Source organism: Arachis stenosperma, chromosome 9, assembly GCF_014773155.1.
Source record: "Arachis stenosperma cultivar V10309 chromosome 9, arast.V10309.gnm1.PFL2, whole genome shotgun sequence".
In the NCBI taxonomy this organism is placed as follows: Eukaryota; Viridiplantae; Streptophyta; class Magnoliopsida; order Fabales; family Fabaceae; genus Arachis; species Arachis stenosperma.
In genome coordinates this window covers 2,109,233-2,129,307 of record NC_080385.1, presented here as the reverse complement: position 1 = coordinate 2,129,307, position 20,075 = coordinate 2,109,233, and the positions used below count along the sequence as shown (strand labels likewise).

General features: G+C 30.5%; 3 protein-coding genes and 1 pseudogene across 3 annotated transcripts; all 4 read left to right on the top strand.

Moving 5' to 3' along the window:
• The first annotated feature begins 3,766 nt into the window (after positions 1–3,766).
• Positions 3,767–6,018, top strand: LOC130951921 (FBD-associated F-box protein At4g10400-like). Its single transcript, XM_057880672.1, has 3 exons — positions 3,767–4,805; positions 4,898–5,137; positions 5,488–6,018. Exons 1-3 carry the CDS (start codon positions 3,777–3,779, stop codon positions 5,602–5,604), a joined length of 1,386 nt encoding a protein of 461 aa, XP_057736655.1. The 5' UTR covers positions 3,767–3,776; the 3' UTR covers positions 5,605–6,018.
• Positions 6,019–9,865: 3,847 nt separating this feature from the next.
• On the top strand, positions 9,866–11,102 carry LOC130948347 (nuclear pore complex protein NUP50A-like; annotated as a pseudogene).
• A 1,689-nt stretch (positions 11,103–12,791) lies between these two features.
• LOC130948345 (FBD-associated F-box protein At5g60610-like) lies at positions 12,792–14,627 on the top strand. The gene is made up of 3 exons (XM_057877067.1): positions 12,792–13,811; positions 13,903–14,151; positions 14,496–14,627. Exons 1-3 carry the CDS (start codon positions 12,792–12,794, stop codon positions 14,625–14,627), a joined length of 1,401 nt encoding a protein of 466 aa, XP_057733050.1.
• A 3,808-nt stretch (positions 14,628–18,435) lies between these two features.
• LOC130948344 (FBD-associated F-box protein At4g10400-like) lies at positions 18,436–19,840 on the top strand. Its single transcript, XM_057877066.1, has 2 exons — positions 18,436–19,482; positions 19,580–19,840. Exons 1-2 carry the CDS (start codon positions 18,436–18,438, stop codon positions 19,838–19,840), a joined length of 1,308 nt encoding a protein of 435 aa, XP_057733049.1.
• Positions 19,841–20,075: the final 235 nt, after the last annotated feature.

Here is a 20,075-nt window from a genome sequence, read left to right as displayed (position 1 = left end):
AATCACACGCTAAATTATTAAATAATAAATTAAATGAAAAATAGCTTATAAACCTACTAATTTTAAGTTGACCCTATTTAACTGACGTCGTCACGTAACTAATTAATTTATAACTAACTCAACTTTAAATTTTAGAGACCTGCTACACATACAAGCATTTTTGCTTACAAGCTATACAAGTTGGCCCAAATCCGAGAAAAAAACACGCGCAGCACTCCTTTAAATTGAGCGTCCAATGCACGCGCCTTACAACACGTTCATTATGCCGCACTCTTCTTCTTCTTCCTCAATCAAAACGCAAACCGTCAAGATTCAAGCGACATTCGAAATAAACAACAATTCTGTGAAGAGTAGAAGAAATCAAGAGGAAAAGATACAAATCTCCATAAAAAATCACCAGAAAAACGAAGAAACATTATTTAAGGTATTGTTTTACTGTTCTTCTAGGTTTTTTTCTAGATTGTCTCTGCCATGTGCCTCATCCTTAACCAGCAAAACATTAAAAGATTTTAAGAAGAAATATACTGTCTCCCCTCTGATATTGGGTGTATTTCTGTAATCCTTTGGGTGTATTTCTGTAATCGTTTAGTTTATTTGTAACAATTTGGGTGTATTTCTGTAATCCTTTGGATATATTTCTATAATCGTTTGGGTGTATTTTTGAAGTTCCATTATCTTCAAAACAATTTCAAAGCTTGATTTCAGAAACCATAAAAATTAAAAAAACAGAAGGAGATCGAAGGCAAAAAGAGAACGCACGAAAAGAGATCGAACAAATTTGGCAAGAAATTCGAAAAAGGAAACGAAATCTTTTGAAAAATAGAAGTTATATATTCACGCATTAATTGATTTGGATTGACTTAAAAGTTTGTTAAAGAGGCCCGTAACATAAGCAGCGCGTTTATTGGGTTTCGTTCTCTTCAAACTTGTAAAGCTTGTACGCGCAAAACACTTGTATGTAGAGATTAATCCTAAATTTTATTGCTCACGTTTCTTTCTTATCTAAGTTAACATAATTAATTATTCCACTAATTACCTTATAATTCACAACACAAACTAATAACTCTGACTAAATTAACTAATAATATACTTTCTTATATTCATTAACATGTTTATAGACAATAAACAGTAACTATACTGAAAAACGGTAACATAAAAATATCTACCTAACATAACAACAATTAAAAGTACGTCTAACTAACTAACATGTAAACAGTAAATCTATTATTCTAACCAACAAAAAATCTATACCTAACAATTTTATCTAACATGTAAACAGTAACTTTACATAAGCAAAAGAAATAATTCTAATTAAGATAAGAAAATAGACTATTATTTACTAACCTGAAACTGAGAATATCGTCAACACCAAACTTTACGGATGTCGAAAAGACAAAAAAGAGTTACAGAAAAAATTTGGAAGAGAGAATAGAAGAAGAAAGGGACAAACAAAAATGGTTCCACCAAGTTTAAATAGTATGCCAAACTCATCATAGAGTTTGCCGTAGTACGACGAACTCTGTATAAAGGCAAACTCTATATAAATTATAAAGTTCGTTGGGGTGCGGCAAACTTACTGTTATTTCCCAAAAAAATGGCATCCTCAAAAATAAAGCTAAAAATTCTTTTCCGAAAAAATAATTAATTATTTTAATTTATTTAAGAAAAAATCTTTAAAAAAATTATCTATAAAAAAACGATTAAAGTGATTACTACAAACTAAAAAAAAATCATCTTTGAAAAGCCATTCATCTTCTAAATTTGAAGAACGAGTAATTTTGAAAACGAGATTTTATAATTTAAGGATTTGAGTCATTTGACCATTTATTCAGCAAAGATTACTACAAGATTGGGAGTGTAAATAGAAATACATAATAAAGAAATTAGTTAAAGGATTTGGTTGAAGAAGATTAATACAACTCGATTCAACGTTCCCTCTTCTCCTCTTCTTCATTTCTCGTCTTAGGATTTTAACTTCACATACTGTTCTTTTGTTTCTGCTGTTTGATAATAGTATTAATAATGATCATATCTCTTCCTTGTTCTCGTTCATTTATGCCTTCAAGTTTGAATATGTAGCCGTTACATTTTATATAATTTTCTACTTCTGAATATTTTGATTCAATTTTCAAGTTATATACTGTTTGAATTGGATTGGATTTAATTTTGTATGCAATTTTGGTTAAAGTATAAGAAATGCAAACATATTATTGGATGGTAGTGTAAAATTCAAAGTCCCTGCATAATAATTAAGATCATATTATCTTTTCTGAAAATGAAATAAAAAATGACTAATTTTATTTGTTTGTTTGTCTTTTCCTTAATATTTAAGAAATTACTTCTGCATTTTTTGTTTTGTATCTAAATGCATCTGTTAGAATAAGAGAGATTATCGTTTTTTACTGTGAATTAATTTGAAATGAATTTCACTATGCCCCATAATCTTTTATTTTGTTAATCCTTTTTTAATTTTGTGGCATTTTGTGGCAAGTGTAAATTGATCCACCTGCATATATATATATATATATATATATATATATGGAAAAGTCTAAGAGGCCAGCAATTTTTGTATTTTTTGGCCAGCACTTAACTATCAAAACAAAAGTGAGTGATCTCCCACCATTAGATGTAATCTCACACCATTAAAATTACTGGCCCCTAGCATTCCTCTCTCTATATATATATTGATTGAGCTGTTCATAACATGTATACTCTAGGCTCTGTTGTTTACTAGGATTTTGATATTCTTGGTTAAGAAAGATAAATATGTTACTTATGAATTCAGATTGATGGAATTTGTGGTCTTTCTTGAATCTGTTTCATGCTGTCTCAATGCTAATGTTTTGCAGGTTCTGATTTTTTTGTTGGGATCATGTGTATAAAGTAGTACTACATATTGTCCTTGTTCGTATAACTTTTGTTCTATCATTACTTTGAATTTTATCCTTGAATGAACAAATGCATTTTCTTGATTGATTAAATAATTAATATAAAATAATTAATATAATTAATTAGTTATAATTAATATAATCAAAAGATATTAAATAATTTGATATTTATCTCAATCAAATAAAATAAATAATTAATTAATAAACATATTTAAATGAATCAAATAAAATACATGTGTAAATATATTTAAAAATATGCTTGGTCATCTATGTTATTAATTAAAAAAATATGGCTTTAATAATATACAATAGAAAATAAAGAGTAAACTATTAAAATGATGTTCGAAAAGTCACATGGTTGACAAAATGAACCCAAAAAATACTGACGATAATTGATAAATAAATTCCCGGAAAATTTATAAACATGATAAGAAGAATTATAATGTGCTTATTTGGGTGTCATTATCTTGATAATTTTTTTAATAAAAAATAATTTTTTTATTTTTTAGTGTGTTTGATAAATTTTTAGTAATAAAGTTAAAAAAATACTAAAAAATAAAAAAATATTTTTTAAAAAGTTGTAATTTATATTTTTTTAAAGAAATTTTAAAAAAGATATTTTTCATATAATAAATAAATAAAAAATTTTATATTATTATATCTAAATATAATTAATAAATAAAAATATTTTTTTATATAAGATATCTAAACATAAAATTATTTTTATGTTACCTAACATCATTTAAAAAAAGATAACTCGAAAAAGATATTTCATCCAAAAAGTTAACCCGAATCTAAAACTATAAATAGATTGGATGGAACGGAGAAGAGGAAACTGCGGCACTCTGGGGAGTAACAGAGCACAGAAGCAAAGAAACCCTAATCGCCATGGACAGGATCAGCGACCTGCCGGATTGTATACTCTTGCACATCCTCTCCTTTCTCCCTACCAAAACCGCTTTCTCCACCACCGTCCTCTCTCGCCGATGGACCCACCTCTGCCACGACCTCCAACACTTCGAGTTCAACCAAATCCAATATCATAACCGCAACGATACATGGCCAGAGTTCTGTTCACGAAAGCGATTGTTCGACATCGTTGATTGGATTCTCTCCCGCGGCAAAGCGCCGCCAATTCGAACCTTTCGTCTCACCTGTGACCTAGCTCAATTCGATGAATACTCCATTGTGGAGTGGTTCATTAGAAAAGTTTCAGGGCCAAACCTCCAGGAATTGAACTTGGACCTCCAGCTCTCCATCTTCGGTCTCCCCGATCGCAAATTCGTTATTCCCAACAGCGTTTTCAGCTGCGCTTCCCTCGTGACTCTCCGTTTAAGCGGCGGCAACATAACATTCCTTTCGCCTTCTTCTTCGTCGTGCGGTTATCGCTTGCCATCGCTCAAGACTCTGGAGATGCACAATGTCGAGGCCTCTATTGATGACGTGGCAGAGCTTCTCTCTCACTGCACTGCTCTTGAGACTCTCATTCTTGACTTAAACCGTCAAGTCAGCGAGGTCGGATTGAGAATTCACTTTCCTCTTTCTTTGAAGAAATTGAACTTCCGATCAGATTTCAACCCTGTTAGAATTTATGGAATCGAATGTAGGCAGCAGTTTCCCTCGATCTGTGTTTCCAACTTGCACAATGTGGAGGAAGCTACTATCAACGTTACTTCGCGAGGCTTTGTGCTCAAGTTTCTTGTGGAGTTTCGCTGGTTAAGGAGTTTGGTCCTGGGTGACTTAGTGTTTACTTGTTTGCCCCAGGCTCCTCCGGATCTTATTCCGGAATTGACCTCATTACGTAGATTAGAGCTTGCTGTTGGGTGTTTCGACACGAGATATATAATGAATATGCTTGAGAAGTGTCCCATGCTTAAAGTTCTTGTTATTGTTTTTATCACTGACCTTGTTAATAAGGTATTTTGAGTTCTCATGTTCAAGCTTCGGTTTGTATAACTTTGTTGTTTTGCTGGCAATTATTTTTAAGTGTATTTGTTGTTTTTTGCTAGGATCCACATCCGTCACGACGATGGGAACACCCAGTGAAGGTTCCTACTTGTCTTGCATCGCATCTGAAAGTGATTAAAATTAAAGGATATTTTGAATCCAGAGATGATAGAGATTTTTTCGCCTATGTTCTTCAACATGGACTTGTTTTGGAGTCACTTGATATTCAGGTGGATCGTGCGAGAGCTAAAGTTTTGCCAAGGAGTTCTAAGGCGTGCCAAATTAACTTTCGCTGGAATCAGGTACAATATGTTTTCTTTACCATTATGTGTACGTAACTACGTATCCTACTAATTATAAATACAAATAACACAATTCATCCGACATTGAGGTACCTTGCAGTGAATTCTCCTTTCAAAATCACTCTTATTTTTGTACCGTTTATATTGCTAAATTTTTCATATCTGAGACAAGTTCTATTGTAGTTTGAGTAGATTCCCCCCAAGTGATAAATTTTCTGTTACAAAATTTTTATACTTAATAGTTTTGCTGCATAGCTCATAAATACTTCTATTGCTATTGTTTTGGAATATATACTATGCATTAAAATTCCTGTACTTAATGATTTTGTTGAATATATATATATATATAGGAGAAGGAGGAGGAGGAGAAAGAGACGTTACCACGAGGACTACAGCAACGGCAACACCTTAGAACACTACAAGAGAAAGCACTATTGGGACTGTTACAAAAAAATTTGAATTTGTAAAAACATATTCTTAAGTACGGACCGAATTTTGAGACGGCCCAAATATTAAACATCCCGAGTAAAATTATAATTTGCGACCAACGCAAGTTGGCACAGATGGATGAGGGTTTGTGTTCCTTAACCATCTCTCCCGGGTTCGATATTCACTGGAGGATGGGAATGGAGCTTGCTTGCTTGGGAGGGTCGCCCACTTTATGTGCCTCTGCAGTACCCGAGGAATTAGTCATTAGACTGACTTTCGGCCTGATGGATACCCTGGTGCAAACCAAAAAAAAAAAAATTATAATTTGCGATTAAATTATGTGATTTACATTAAACTTTTTTTTTAAAGATCTTTTTAAATAACATTGTGGTTGAATTTGTAAATATTTTCTTATAATTCTTGAGTAAAATTCTCAAATCTTTTTATTCTTATGTTAAAACTGAGAGAACAAATATAATATATCTTGAGATAAAATTTGTCCTTAAATTATTTTCTTTATTATTATAACAAAAAAAACTATTATGAGAACTGTTTTTGTTAAAATTTTTATCTAGAACTGTTTTATATTATGCTATTATTTCATTCTTATAATCAAAATAATATAATCAACGTTTAATGTTAAAATTTTACAATATATTTTATTTATTCTTGAGTTAAAGTAGTTGTTTTGTATTGAAACCGTTTTTCTTATTAGTTTAAAAATATACTAAAACAGCTGAAGATAAGATAAATACGCAATTGAATGCATGATATCTTATCATAACGGTAACAAATTTATTGGTCCAAAATAATTTACAATATTTTTTTTTATTTCAAGATAGATATACAAAATATTTTTTAATTTTTTAAATAAAAATATGTATAGTAATTTTTGTTATAAAAATTTTATAAAGTTAATTAAATTTAAAATTTAATTATTTTTAATATTAAAGATAATAAAATCAATGAATAATAATTTTATTTTTACATTTTTAAAGTATAATAATTATTTATTAATAGTAATATATAGTTTGTGATTAAATTAAATATTTATATTAGAATTTATCTTCTTAAATATTTTTTTAAATAACATTATTAGCTTAATTTGAAAATATTTTCTCACGATTTATGAGTAAAATTTGAAATTTACTTATTCTTATGGTAAAATTAATTTGAGTAAGGATAATTAAACATTAAATAAAATTTATTTATTTTAGTCAAATCAAAAAATTAATAGAATTAATTAGTTATAGTCAATATGATCAAATAGAATATTAAATAATTTGATATTTATCTCAACCAAATAAATAAATAATTGATTAGAATATTTTTAAAAATTATTAATCAAAATATATAAAGTGAAAAATAATACCAATTAAAATAAAATTAATTAATTTATTTTAATTAAATAAAATAATTAATATAATTAATTAGTTATTATTAATATGATCAAAAGATATTAAATAATTTGATATTTATCTCAATTAAATAAAATAAATAATTAATTAATAAGCATATTTAAATGAATCAAATAAAATATATCAGTAAATTCAATTATATTCAAATGGAGTTCGAATTGACTTGGTTCAAATTACATACAAACATGCATTGATTGATTTATGAAGCAGAATTCGATTTGGCGGATTCACGTAAAAACTTTCTCATCTTAGCTTAATTACGTTTTTTATCCTAATGTTTTATAATCCAAAATAAAAAATTGTGTTGTATGTGTGTGGGTTTTGTTTAATTTTAATAATTTGCTTGGTTGATTTAGATTATATTATTTAAAAATAAAAGCCAATTGGATTATATTGGTTTTACAAAGATAAGAAATGTAAAAAAGGCCGTCACCGAGAAACAAATTAAAAAGAGAAAATTTATTAATTCAGCCAAATTCAAATATTTGCTCATTTAATTATATACTTTTTTTTGCTAATAGTAATACTAACAATAAATTTTTAATCTAACAATAAATAAAAATACTATATATACAAAAAAAATCAGTTATTATATTTTTATATATACATATATGTATTTAATTTATTTTTAATGTATATGTTAATATATAAGTGACTGATTTAATAATTAATTTTTATATATATGTAGTATAATTATAAATTTATATAAAAAATTATTATAATTAAAAATTATTTAACAGTGTACCAATAAGTTTAAAAAAATCAAAACATCATCATAAAAAGGAATAAAAAATGATTAAATTACTCTAGAGGATATTGACCATTACTTTAGGACTTGCCAAAAAGCTTCTCAGATTTGGATTAGCTTAAACTTGGGAATGATTGTTGTAGATTCTGGTTTAGATTTTGTGTCTTGAATTCGTTTTAACCTCAACAAAAATGAGTTCCTCTTTCCAGCAGCCTTTTGGTGGATTTGGAGGAATAGGAACAATGATATTTTCCATCAAGATGATCCATGGAGTAGGGGAAAAATTGTTCACTTGGCTAAACATGCTGCTCGAGATTTCTCCAATGTCATTACCACCCAAAAACATATTACCCTTTCCTCTTTGCAATATAACTGAAAACCACCTCTGATAAATGTCGGTAAAATGAACTGCGATGCAAGCGTTTTTGAAAATGAGCAATTAGCTGGCTTTTGGTATATTATTAGAGACAACATGAAAATTTGGATAAAAGCTTATTCTCTGTTGTGAGTTTCATGCTATTTGGAGAGAACTTGTTATGGTTTGGGATTGCGAGTGCAAAGAGGTCATATGTGAAACTGATAATCTTGATGCGTTTCTTCTTGTTTCGCGAGACACAACCAGCATGATTAGGAAGGACTTTGATCTGCTTGACAAAATTAAAGAGGTCATATGTGAAACTGATAATTGGACAGTTACGGTAATACTCATTCAGCGCACAGCAAATAGAGTGACTGATTTAATGGCTAAAACTGCTGCTTTTAACAAGCAGGTATATTTGGAGTGGTTGCTGCCTCCTAATAGTTTAGACATTATTATTAGAGAGGATTCCTACTCTTTCTCTTAAGTTCTTTTTCTTTATGTTATTTTCAGTCACAAAAAAAATATAAAATTAAATAATAAAATGAAAATAGCAATATAAAATGATTAAAGAAATTACCTATAAGAAAACGATTAAAGAGATTACTACAAACTAAAAATTTCGTCTTTGAAAAACCACTCTTCTTCTAAATTTGAAGAACGAGTAATTTTGAAAACGAGATCTTTATAGTTTAAGGATTTGACCATTTATTCAGCAAAGATTACTACAAGATTGGGAGTATAAATAGAAATAAAATAATAAAGAAATTACTTTATGGATTTGGTTGAAGAAGAAACACAATTCGATTCAGGTGCCACCTGCGTGAAGTTCCCTCTTCTTCTCTTCTTCATTCTTCGTCTTAGGGTTTTAACTTCACATACTCTTCTTTTGTTTCTGCTGTTTGATAATGGTGTTAATAATAATTATATCTCTTCCTTGTTATCGTTCATTTATGCCTTGAAGTTTGAATATGTAGCCGTTACATGTTATATTCTGAATATTTTGATTCAATTTTCAAGTGTTATACTGTTTGAATTGGATTGGATTTAATTTTGCATACAATTTCGGTTAAAGCATAAGAAATGGAAACATGTTATCGGATGGTAGTGTAAAATTCACAGTCCCTGCATAGTAATTAAGCTCATATTATCTTTTCTGAAAAGGAATTAGAAAATGACTAATTTTATTTGTTTGTTTGTCTTTTCCTTAGTATTTAAGTAACTACTTCTGCAATTTTTGTTCTGTATCTAAATGCATCTGTTAGGATAAGAGAGATTATCGTTTTTTACTGTGAATTGATTTGAAATGAATTTCACTATGCCCCATAATCTTTTATTTTGTTAATCCTTTTTGAATTTTGTGGCATTTTATGGCAAGTGTAAATTGATCCACCTGCATATATATATATTGATTGATTGAGCTGTTCACAACATGTATACTCTAGGCTCTGTTGTTTACTAGGATTTTGATATTCTTGGTTAAGAAAGATAAATAGGTTACTTATGAATTCAGATTGATGGCATTTGTGGTCTTTCTTGAATCTGTTTCATGCTATCTCAATGCTAATGTTTTGCAGGTTCTGATTTTTTTGTTGGGATCATGTGTATAAAGTAGTACTACATATTGTCCTTGTTCGTATAACTTTTGTTCTATCATTACTTTGAATTTTATCCTTGAATGAACAAATGCATTTTCTTGATTGCTGCTCTTGCTGTGCTCAAGCTTGGTTAAAGAAGTTCTTAAGTTGTAATTGGTATCTCGATTTCTTTATCCAATGGAAGATGCTGATAACCTTCCACCATCAAAGAAAAGGGTCGCCAGAAGGGAGCTCACTCGAGATACTCCTCTTGATGATGATGAGGAGGATGCCCTTGAGGTTGAGGGTGGAACATTCAAAAGATCCCGTGATGAGGTTCTAGCAACAAGAAAAATTGTTAAAGTTGGTCGCCAACAGACTAATTCTGCTCCTTCTTCAAATCCTTTCGCTGGAATACACTTGGTCATCACCCTTACTGAGGCTACAGCAGAAAGCAATCAGCTGATGAGTACACTGCTACTGATGATTCAAAAGACCCCGAGGAAGAAAAAGATGAAGAAAAAAAAGCAGTCAAAGGGTGAAACTTGTGAGGCAGAGGATAAATCTTCTGCAGGGGAAAGTAATGCTGAGAAGAATAACGATGGCGAACTAGATGCAAAGAATGAAACTAAGAATGACTATAAAAGTGAAAGTGAGGACAAGAAGAATGCTGCTGATAAAGATAGTTTCAATAAAGACGATAATGATGCCAAGAACACTGACCAGAAAGAAAATAGTGATGACGGCGATAAGCAAGCTAAGAAAGTTGAAAGTGAAGAGCCTAGCTCTGAAGTTGGCAATTTTAAGTCCTTTCAACAGCTTTCAAGTAATCAAAATGCCTTCACTGGGCTTGCTGGAACTGGATCCAACACTTCGTTATCTTGCTTCGGATCTATGTCAAAGGAGGAACCTGCTTTGAGTAGCAGGACTAGTTCTATTATCGGGCTGAAACATGACAATCCTCTTGGTGCAGGCTTGTCCAACAATGCAAATTCTTGTTTTGGGGTGTCTGGTGCATCTGCTACTATTTCCATGAGTGAAGGAAGTGGTTTAGCCCTGCAGGAAGTTGCCACTGAAACCGGGGAAGAGAATGAAAATGTTATTTTTTAATGCAAATTCAGTATTGTTTGAATTTACAGATGGAAGTTGGAAGGAGCGAGGAAAGGGAGAACTAAAGGTCAATGTACAGAGAGGAACAGAAAACGCCAGGCTTCTCATGAGAGCTCGCGGAAGTGATTTTGAAAGCACGGCTTACCCAGTTATGAAGCTCCAGAATATGGACCAGAAAGGTGTTAGTTTTGCCTGCATTAATAGTGCAAGTGAAGGTAAAGATGGTCTTTCAACTTTTGCTTTAAAGTTCAAGGATGGCTCCATTCTGGAGGAGTTTAAATGTGCTGTAATGGCACATAAGAGTGATGGTGTCAAACCAATCTGAAAGTTATACCAAGGTTCATTTTTGAGTTATTTTTCACAGAAATGTTATTTATGTGTACATAACTACATGTAATGGTGGATGATACGAGTCAGACACAGTATCCTACTAATTATATATGCAAATAACACAACTTATCCGACATTGAGGGACCTTGTACTCGATTTTCTTTTCAAAATCACTCTTTTTTTTGTGCTGTTTTTAGCTGAGTTTTTCATATAGGAGACAAATTGTACCGTAGTTATTCAAAACTTAATGTACTAAAATTTTTTGCTTTTGACGTCTCTTCAGATTTTTATCATATACTAGTATATGTATTCCTATATTGTATAAAATAATATATAAAAATATATAAACTATTTTTTAATTTTTAAATAAAAATATGTATAGTAATTTTTATTATAAAAAATTTATAAAGTTAATTAAATTTAAAATTTAATTATTTTTAATATTAAAAATAATAAAATCAATGAATAATAATTTTATTTTTACGTTTTTAAATTATAATAATTACTTATTAATAGTAATATATAATTTGTGATTAAATTGAATATTTACATTAAAATTTATCTTTTTAAAGATTTTTTAAAATAACATTATTAGCTGAATTTGAAAATATTTTTTTACGATTTTTGAGTAAAATTTTGAAATCTTCTTATTCTTATAGTAAAATTAATTTGAGTAAGTATAATCAAATATTAAATAGAATTTATTTATTTTAATCAAATTAAATAATTAATATAATTGATTAGTTAGTTATAATCAATATGATTAAATAGAATATTAAATAATTTGATATTTATCTTAATTAAATAAATAAATAATTAATTAATTATAATATTTTGAAAAATTATTAATAAAAATATATAAGATGAAAAATAATACAAATTAAAATAAAATAAATTAATTTTAATTAAATAAAATAATTAATATAATTAATTATTTATAATTAATATAGTCAAAAGATATTTATTTCAATCAAATAAAATAAATAATTTAATAAATATATTTAAATGAATCAAATAAAATATATATGTAAATATATTTAAGAATATGCTTGGTCATCTATGCTATTAATTAAAAAAATATGACTTTAATAATATAGAATAGAAAATAAAGAGTAAACTATTAAAATGATGTTCAAAAAGTCACATGATTGATAAAATAAATCCAAAAAATAATGATAATAATTGACAAATAAATTTTTGAAAAATTTAAAAATACGACAAAAGAATTATATAATGTACTTATTTGTGTGCTATTTATCTTGATAAAAAAATATTTTTTTCAATAAAAATTTATTTTTTTTATTTTTTAGTGTGTTTAGTAAATTTTTAGTGTAGTAAAATAAAAACACTAAAAAAAATTAAAAAATATCTTTTTTAAAAAATAATAATTTATATTTATTTTAAAAATATTAAAAAAATTTATATAATAAATAAATAAATAATATTTTTATATTATTATATCCAAATATATTTAATAAATAAAAATATATTTTTATATAAACTATCTAAATATAAAATTATTTTTCCTTTTCTCCAACATCTTAACAAAAAGATAACTGAAAAAGATATTTCACCCAAAAAGTTAACCCGAGTCTAAAATTATAAATAGATTGGAGGGAACGGAGAAGAGCAACTGCCGCACTGGGGAGTAACAGAACACAGAAGCAAAGAAACACTAATCGCCATGGACAGGATCAGCGATCTGCCGGATTGCATACTCTTACATATCCTCTCCTTCCTCCCTACCAAAACCGCTTTCTTCACCACCGTCCTCTCTCGCCGATGGACCCACCTCTGCCACCACCTCCAACACTTGGAGTTCAACCAAATCCAATTTCTTAACCGCAACCGTATTCGCTCAGGGTTCGGTTCACGAGAGCGATTGTTCGCCATCGTTAATTGGATTCTCTCACGCCACAGAGTGCCGCCAATACGAACCTTTCGTCTCACTTGTTGCCTAGATCAATTCCATGAATTCACAACTGTGCAGGGGTTCATTAGAGAAGTTTTAGGGCCAAATCTCCAGGAATTGGACCTCCAACTCTCCATCTTCGATTTCTTCGATCGCAAAGTCGTTATTCCCAATGGCGTTTTCAGCTGCGCTTCCCTTGTGACTCTCCGTTTAAGCGGCGACATAACATTCCTTTCGCCTTCTTCTCCGTGGTGCGGTTATCACTTGCCATCACTCAAGACTCTGGAGATGCACGATGTCGCGGCCTCTATTGATGACGTGGCAGAGCTTCTCTCTCACTGCACTGCTCTTGAGACTCTCATTCTTGACTTAAACTGTCGAGTCAGCGAGGTCGGATTGAGAATTCACTTTCCTCTTTCTTTGAAGAAATTGAACTTCCGATCAGATTTCGACCCTCTTAGACGTACTGGTATCGAATGTAGGCAGCAGTTTCCCTCGATCTGTGTTTCCAACTTGCACAATGTGGAGGAAGCTACTATCAACGTTGCTTCGCGAGGCTTTGTGCTCAAGTTTCTTGTGGAGTTTCGCTGGTTAAGGAGTTTGGTCCTGGGTAATTTAGTGTTTACTTGTTTGCCCCAGGCTCCTCCGGATCTTATTCCGGAATTTACCTCATTACATAGATTAGAGCTTGCTGTTGGGTGTTTCGACACGAGATATATAATGAATATGCTTGAGAAGTGTCCCATGCTTAAAGTTCTTGTTATTGTTTTTATCACTGACTTTGTTAATAAGGTATTTTGAGTTCTCATGTTCAAGCTTTGGTTTGTAGAACTTTGTTGTTTGCTGGCAATTATTTTTAAGTGTATTTGTTGTTTTTTGCTAGGATCCACATCCGTCACGACGATGGGAACACCCAGTGAAGGTTCCTACTTGTCTTGCATCGCATCTGAAAGTGATTAAAATCAAAGGATATTTTGAATCCAGAGATGATAGAGAGTTTTTCGCCTATGTTCTTCAACATGGACTTGTTTTGGAGTCACTTGATATTCAGGTGGATCGTGCGAGAGCTAAAGAATTATCCCTTTTGCCAAGGAGTTCTAAGGCGTGCCAAATTAACTTTTGCCGGAATCAGGTACCATATGTTTTGTTTTCTTTACCATTATGTGTACGTATCCTACTAATTATAAATACAAATAACACAATTCATCCGACTTTGAGGTACCTTGCAGTGAATTCTCCTTTCAAAATCACTCTTTTTTTTGTACCGTTTATATTGCTAAATTATTCATATCTGAGACAAGTTTTATTGTAGTTTGAGTAGATTCCCCCAGGTGATAAATTTTCTGTTACAAAATTTTTATAGTCAATAGTTTTGCTCCATAGCTCATAAATACTTCTATTGCTACTGTTTTGGAATATATACTATGCATCAAAATTCCTGTACTTAATGATTTTGTTGAACATATATATATATAGGAGAAGGAAGAGGAGGAGAAGGAAAAGGAGGCCTCATCACGAGCAAGACAGCAATGGCGACAGCAATGGCAACATCTTAGAACTACAAGAAAAAACACTATTGGAACTGTTACAAAAAATCTAAATTTGTAACAAAATATTCTTTAAGTACGGATCGAATTTTGAGATGGCCTAAATATTAAACATCCCGAGTAAAATTATAGTTTGCGATTAAATTGTGATTTACATTAAACTCTTTTTTAAGATTTTTTTAAATAACATTATAGTTAAATTTGTAGACATTTTCTCATATTTCATGAGTAATATTCTCAAATCTTTTTACTCTCATGTTAAAACTGAGAGAACATGTATAATATACATTGAGATAAAATTTGCCCTTCAATTATCTTTTTTATTATCATAACAAAAAAAAATCTATTATGAGAATTATTTTTGTTAAATTTTTTATTTATAAGTGTTTTATATTATTCTATCATTTCATTCTTAAAATCAAAGTATATATGATCAACGTTGTTTAATGTTAAAACTTTACAACATATTTTGTTTATTCTTGAGTTAAAGTAGTTGTATTTGTACTGAAATAGTTTTTCTTGTTAGTTTAAGAATCTATTGAATGCAGGATATCTTATCACAACGATAATAGGCTTATTGCTCCAAAATAATTTGCATTGTTTTTTCTATTTCGAGATAGATAATAAAAAATTTTTGAAGAGAAGATATGATAAAATTTATACTTACCCTTTATGTATAAGCACTATTAAATATAATTATTCATGATTCTTACAAAAAGATGAAGAAAAAGACGCACAACATTCTTTATATTATCACTCAATCTCTCAAATTAGAAATAATATTAAGCACATAAGAAATATAATTTAAATATTGAGATAACTCAACATGTGAGGAGTTATGATACATTAACTTGTATAGGATAAAAATGATAAAATTTATAATAAAAATTTATAAAAGCTTAAATAAATAGAAACAAAATAAAAAAATAGAAGAGATAAACTACAATAACGAACAACAATATTTTATAAGTTATAAAAAATTCAAAAAGTTAAAATAATGCATCATAGAAAGAAAAAAGTATTATTGAATAGAAAAGTAATTGGTAAAAATAGAATTCTTTTCTAGCATATATGATTTTTTACAATAAATAAGTGATGAAATACATAAATACATAAAATAGAAAATGAATGAATTATTTTTTTATAAATTGATGAAGTATTCACTACTATAAAATTGATGGTGAACATATAACTACTAGACAATAAAGTTCAGAAGAGGATTATGGGTTGAAAAAGAAGTCTATTGTCATCAGGTGGCAGGCACACGCTATTGAGGCGATTCCTATTTATACACTTTCTTGTTTCAAGCTCCCGAACACGCTGTTGACTGAGATTCATAGTATGCTCTCGCAATTTTAGTGGGGTTAAAAAGGCGCAGAACGAAGAATGGTTTGGATTAAATGGGACACAATGATAAAACCGAAGAAAGATGGAGGGCTGGGGATCAAGGACCTAAAGGCGCAAAATTTGGCTTTATTGGGTAAGCAATGTTGGCGTCTAATGAAATACCCTAACTCTACTCTATCAAGAATGCTCAAAGCTAAATATTTCAGATATACAGATTTCCTACATGCAGAGATAGGAAGCGTACCGTCGTGGGGCTGAAGAAGTGTTCTTGAAGGGCGCAAGGTGATCGAGAAAGGCTTGTTATGGAAAATAGGCTCTGGCACTAATATTCGCATCTTCCATGACCCCTGTCTCCCACTACCAGTGCCCCTTAATGTCCCTCAAAATGCACTCACAATCCCGCCAAATCTGCAAGTGTATTACGTTAGTGCGTTACTAAATCCTGATAGAAGTTGGAATAGAAATCTGATTGAGTCGATTTTTTCAATTGATATATGCACTAAAATTTTTTCAATCAAACCAACAGAGGAGGAGGATGAAGTTAATTGGTACTGGACAAAATCTGGTATATATGAAGTTGGGTCAGGATACAAAATTGCTTATGGATTCTTTCATTCTCTTACTTCATTGAGGCCCCAAAACATACACAACAGAATCTGGAATAGCATTTGGGAGTTGAAATTACCATATAAAATTAAGATTTTTCTATGGAAAAGTCTTCATGAAAAGCTTCCTGTGTTGCAACAAGTTCACAGTCGGTTCGCATCCACTCCTGCCACTTGTCCAAGATGCATGTTGAAGGTTGAATCAATTTCTCATGCTTTGTTCCAATGCCCCCTGTCTTCAATAATATAAAGTCTAAACTTAATAACCCCTGACCTATGGATGAGAGAAGAAGAGACCTTTTTCAATTGGTGGCAACGAGTCTTATCCTGGGCAGCGGCTCAATTCGACGGTGGACAAAAGACCCTCCTCATAGCGGCGCTGTGTTGGAGCACTTGAAAAGCGAGGAATCGGTGTGTTTTTGAGAAGGTAATAAACCCGGCACCAGAGATAATGAAAGAAGCCAATAATTTAGTGCGTAAACTCGTGAGCCATACTTGAAAGATGCTGCTAATTTTCTTTACTCTTACTTTACTCTTCTTTAAGTTCTTAGTCTTTCCGTTACAGTTGGTGATAAATGAGAATACCCAACTCTTTTGTACTTCCTTATGGAAACATTTTTATTTTATATTAATAAAATAACATTTATCTTTGAAAAAAAAAATAAAGAGTAAACTACTAAAATGATGTTCGAAAAGTCACATGGTTGACATAATGAACCCAAAAATACTGACAATAATTGACAAATAAACTCCCAAAAAATTTAAAAACACGACAAAAAAAATTATATAATGTGCTTGTTTGGATACCATTATCTTGATTAAAAAGATATTTTTTAATAAAAAATGATTTTTTTAATGTATTTGACAAATTTTTAGTAGTATAATAAAAGCACTAAAAAATGAAAAAAATATTTTTTTTAAAAATCTGTAATTTACATTTTTTTAAAAGAATTTAAAAAAATATTTTTTATATAATAAATAAATAAATAATAAATAATTAATTATAATATTTTTAAAAATCATTAATTAAAATATATAAGATAAAAGAAATTATACAAATTAAAATAAAATTTATTTATCTGTTTAAGAAAATCAAATAATTATTATAATTAATTAGTTATGGTTAATATGATAAAAAATTATTAAAAAATTTAATATTTATCTCAATCAAATAAAATAAATGATTAATCAATAAATAACTTTAAATAAATTAAATAAAATAAATCAGTAAATATATTTAAGAATATGCCTTGTGATTATGCTATTAATTAAAAAAATATGACTTTAATAATATACAATAGATAATAAAGAGTAAACTACGAAAATGATACTCGAAAATTCACATGGCTGAAAAAATAACCTAAAAAATACTAACAACAATTAAACTCTCAAAATATTTAAAAATGTGACGAAAAGAACTATATATTAAATATATATTATAAAAAAACTTTAGAAATAAGATTTTATTGCAAAGTTTTACTTTTTTTATTAGAAAAATAAGATCTTTTTATTCTTAAATTTGGTAATTTTATGCTGATTAATTTTTTAAAATTTTTTTATCATGAATAACCATATTTTTAAAAAATAAAAAAATCAAAATCAAATTTTGCTCTAATTTTTTTTATATGTGCACTTTTCAAATATTTATTTAAATGTTACAGAAATTCAGGTCAAATAAAAAAATTATTTACTAAATACAAGATTTTTTTATAATTTATAAAAAATATAATATTTATTAATTATTTTTATTATATTTTAAATTTTTTAAAACTATTTTATGAATAATATCAATGCCTTCTTATGAGCCGCCGAATCATTTGGTACGGACCGAAAATAAATAGATTGGAGAGAACGGAAAAGAGGGAACTGCCGCACTGGGGAGTAACAGAGCACAGAAGCAAAGAAACCCTAATCGCCATGAACAGGATCAGCGACCTGCCGGATTCTATACTCTTACACATCCTCTCCTTCCTCCCTACCAAAACCGCCTTCCTCACCACCGTCCTCTCTCGCCGATGGACCCACCTCTGCCACGACCTACAACACTTCGATTTCGACCAAATTCAATTTCATAACGGCAACCAAACTTGGTCAGACTTCAGTAATTCACGAAAGCAATTGTTTACCATCGTTAATTGGATTCTTTCCTGCCACAAAGCGCCGCCAATTCGAACTTTTCGTCTCACCTGTGACCTAGATCAATTCGATGAATACCTTGTGGACTGGTGTGATAGCAAGGTTTTAGGGCCAAACCTCGAGGAATTGAACCTCCAACTCGCGTTCGTCGGTCGCTCCTTTCGCAAAGTCGTTATTCCCAATGGCGTTTTCAGCTGCACTTCCCTCGTGACTCTCCGTTTAAACGGCGACATAACAATCCCTTCGCCATCGTCGTGCCATTATCACTTGCCATCACTCAAGACACTGCAATTGTATAATGTCGAAACCTCTGTTAGTAACTTGGAGGAGCTTCTCTCTCACTGCACTGCTCTTGAGACTCTTGTTCTTGACTCAGTCTGTCGATCCCGCGAGGAGGGCCAATTGAGTATTTGTTTTCCTTCTTTGAAGAGTTTGCACTTCAAATCTTTTTATGTTGACGATCTTAGATTGCTTGTTATAGACACACCATCTCTTAAACGTCTTGATATCCAAGTTGAGTTCTGGATTCACGAGATCCGTGTTCGCAACTTACACAATGTGGAGGAAGCCAGTATCGACATTCATAAGCAATCCTTTGTGCTCGAGTTTCTTGTGGAGCTTTGCAGGATAAGGATTTTGGAGCTGGGTTTATCAGTGTTTGATTGTTTGCCTGAGGCTCCTCCGCACCGTATTCCGGAGTTTACCTGTTTACAGAGGCTAGAGCTTACTGTTAGGTGTTTCGACACCAGATACATAATGGATATGCTTCAGAAATGTCGCATGCTTAAACTTCTTGCTATTGTTTTTAATAGACAATATATAATACTGGTATTTCATGTTCTCATGTTCAAGCTATGATTTATATATGTAACTTGGTTGTTTTGCTGGCAATTCTTTTTTAAGTGTGTTTGTTGTTTGTTGCTAGGATCCACATCCGTCACGAAAATGGGAACTCCCAGGGAAGGTTCCTACTTGTCTTGCATCACATCTGCAAGTGATTACAATCAAGAGATATGTTGAAACCAGAGATGATAGAGATTTTTTCGCCTATGTTCTTCAACAAGGACTTGTTTTGGAGTCACTTGATATTCAGGTGGATCGTGCGAGAGCTGAAGGGTTTCCAGAAGAATTATCCCTTTTGCCAAGGAGTTCTAAGACGTGCCAAATTAACTTTAGCTGGAATTAATGTACCATATATGTTCTCTTTACCATTATGTGTACGTATAATGGTGGATGATACGAGTCAGATACAGTTTCCTACTAATTATAAATACAAATAACGTAACACAGACATTGAGGTACCTTGCAATGAATTCTCCGTTCAAAATCAGTCTTTTTTTTTTTAATGCTGTTTATATTGCTGAATTTTTCATATGAGACAACTTCTACTGTGGTTTTGGTTTGAGTAGATTCCCCCAAGT

Bases quoted from the DNA above. Each gene is read 5' to 3' on its own strand.
- LOC130948345 (XM_057877067.1), top strand. From the start codon at position 12,792: ATGGACAGGATCAGCGATCTGCCGGATTGCATACTCTTACATATCCTC. The intron at 13,812-13,902 runs GTATTTTGAGTT...GTTTTTTGCTAG, and splicing joins TCACTGACTTTGTTAATAAG to GATCCACATCCGTCACGACG. The intron at 14,152-14,495 runs GTACCATATGTT...ATATATATATAG, and splicing joins TTAACTTTTGCCGGAATCAG to GAGAAGGAAGAGGAGGAGAA.
- LOC130948344 (XM_057877066.1), top strand. From the start codon at position 18,436: ATGAACAGGATCAGCGACCTGCCGGATTCTATACTCTTACACATCCTC. The intron at 19,483-19,579 runs GTATTTCATGTT...GTTTGTTGCTAG, and splicing joins ATAGACAATATATAATACTG to GATCCACATCCGTCACGAAA.
- LOC130951921 (XM_057880672.1), top strand. From the start codon at position 3,777: ATGGACAGGATCAGCGACCTGCCGGATTGTATACTCTTGCACATCCTC. The intron at 4,806-4,897 runs GTATTTTGAGTT...GTTTTTTGCTAG, and splicing joins TCACTGACCTTGTTAATAAG to GATCCACATCCGTCACGACG. The intron at 5,138-5,487 runs GTACAATATGTT...ATATATATATAG, and splicing joins TTAACTTTCGCTGGAATCAG to GAGAAGGAGGAGGAGGAGAA.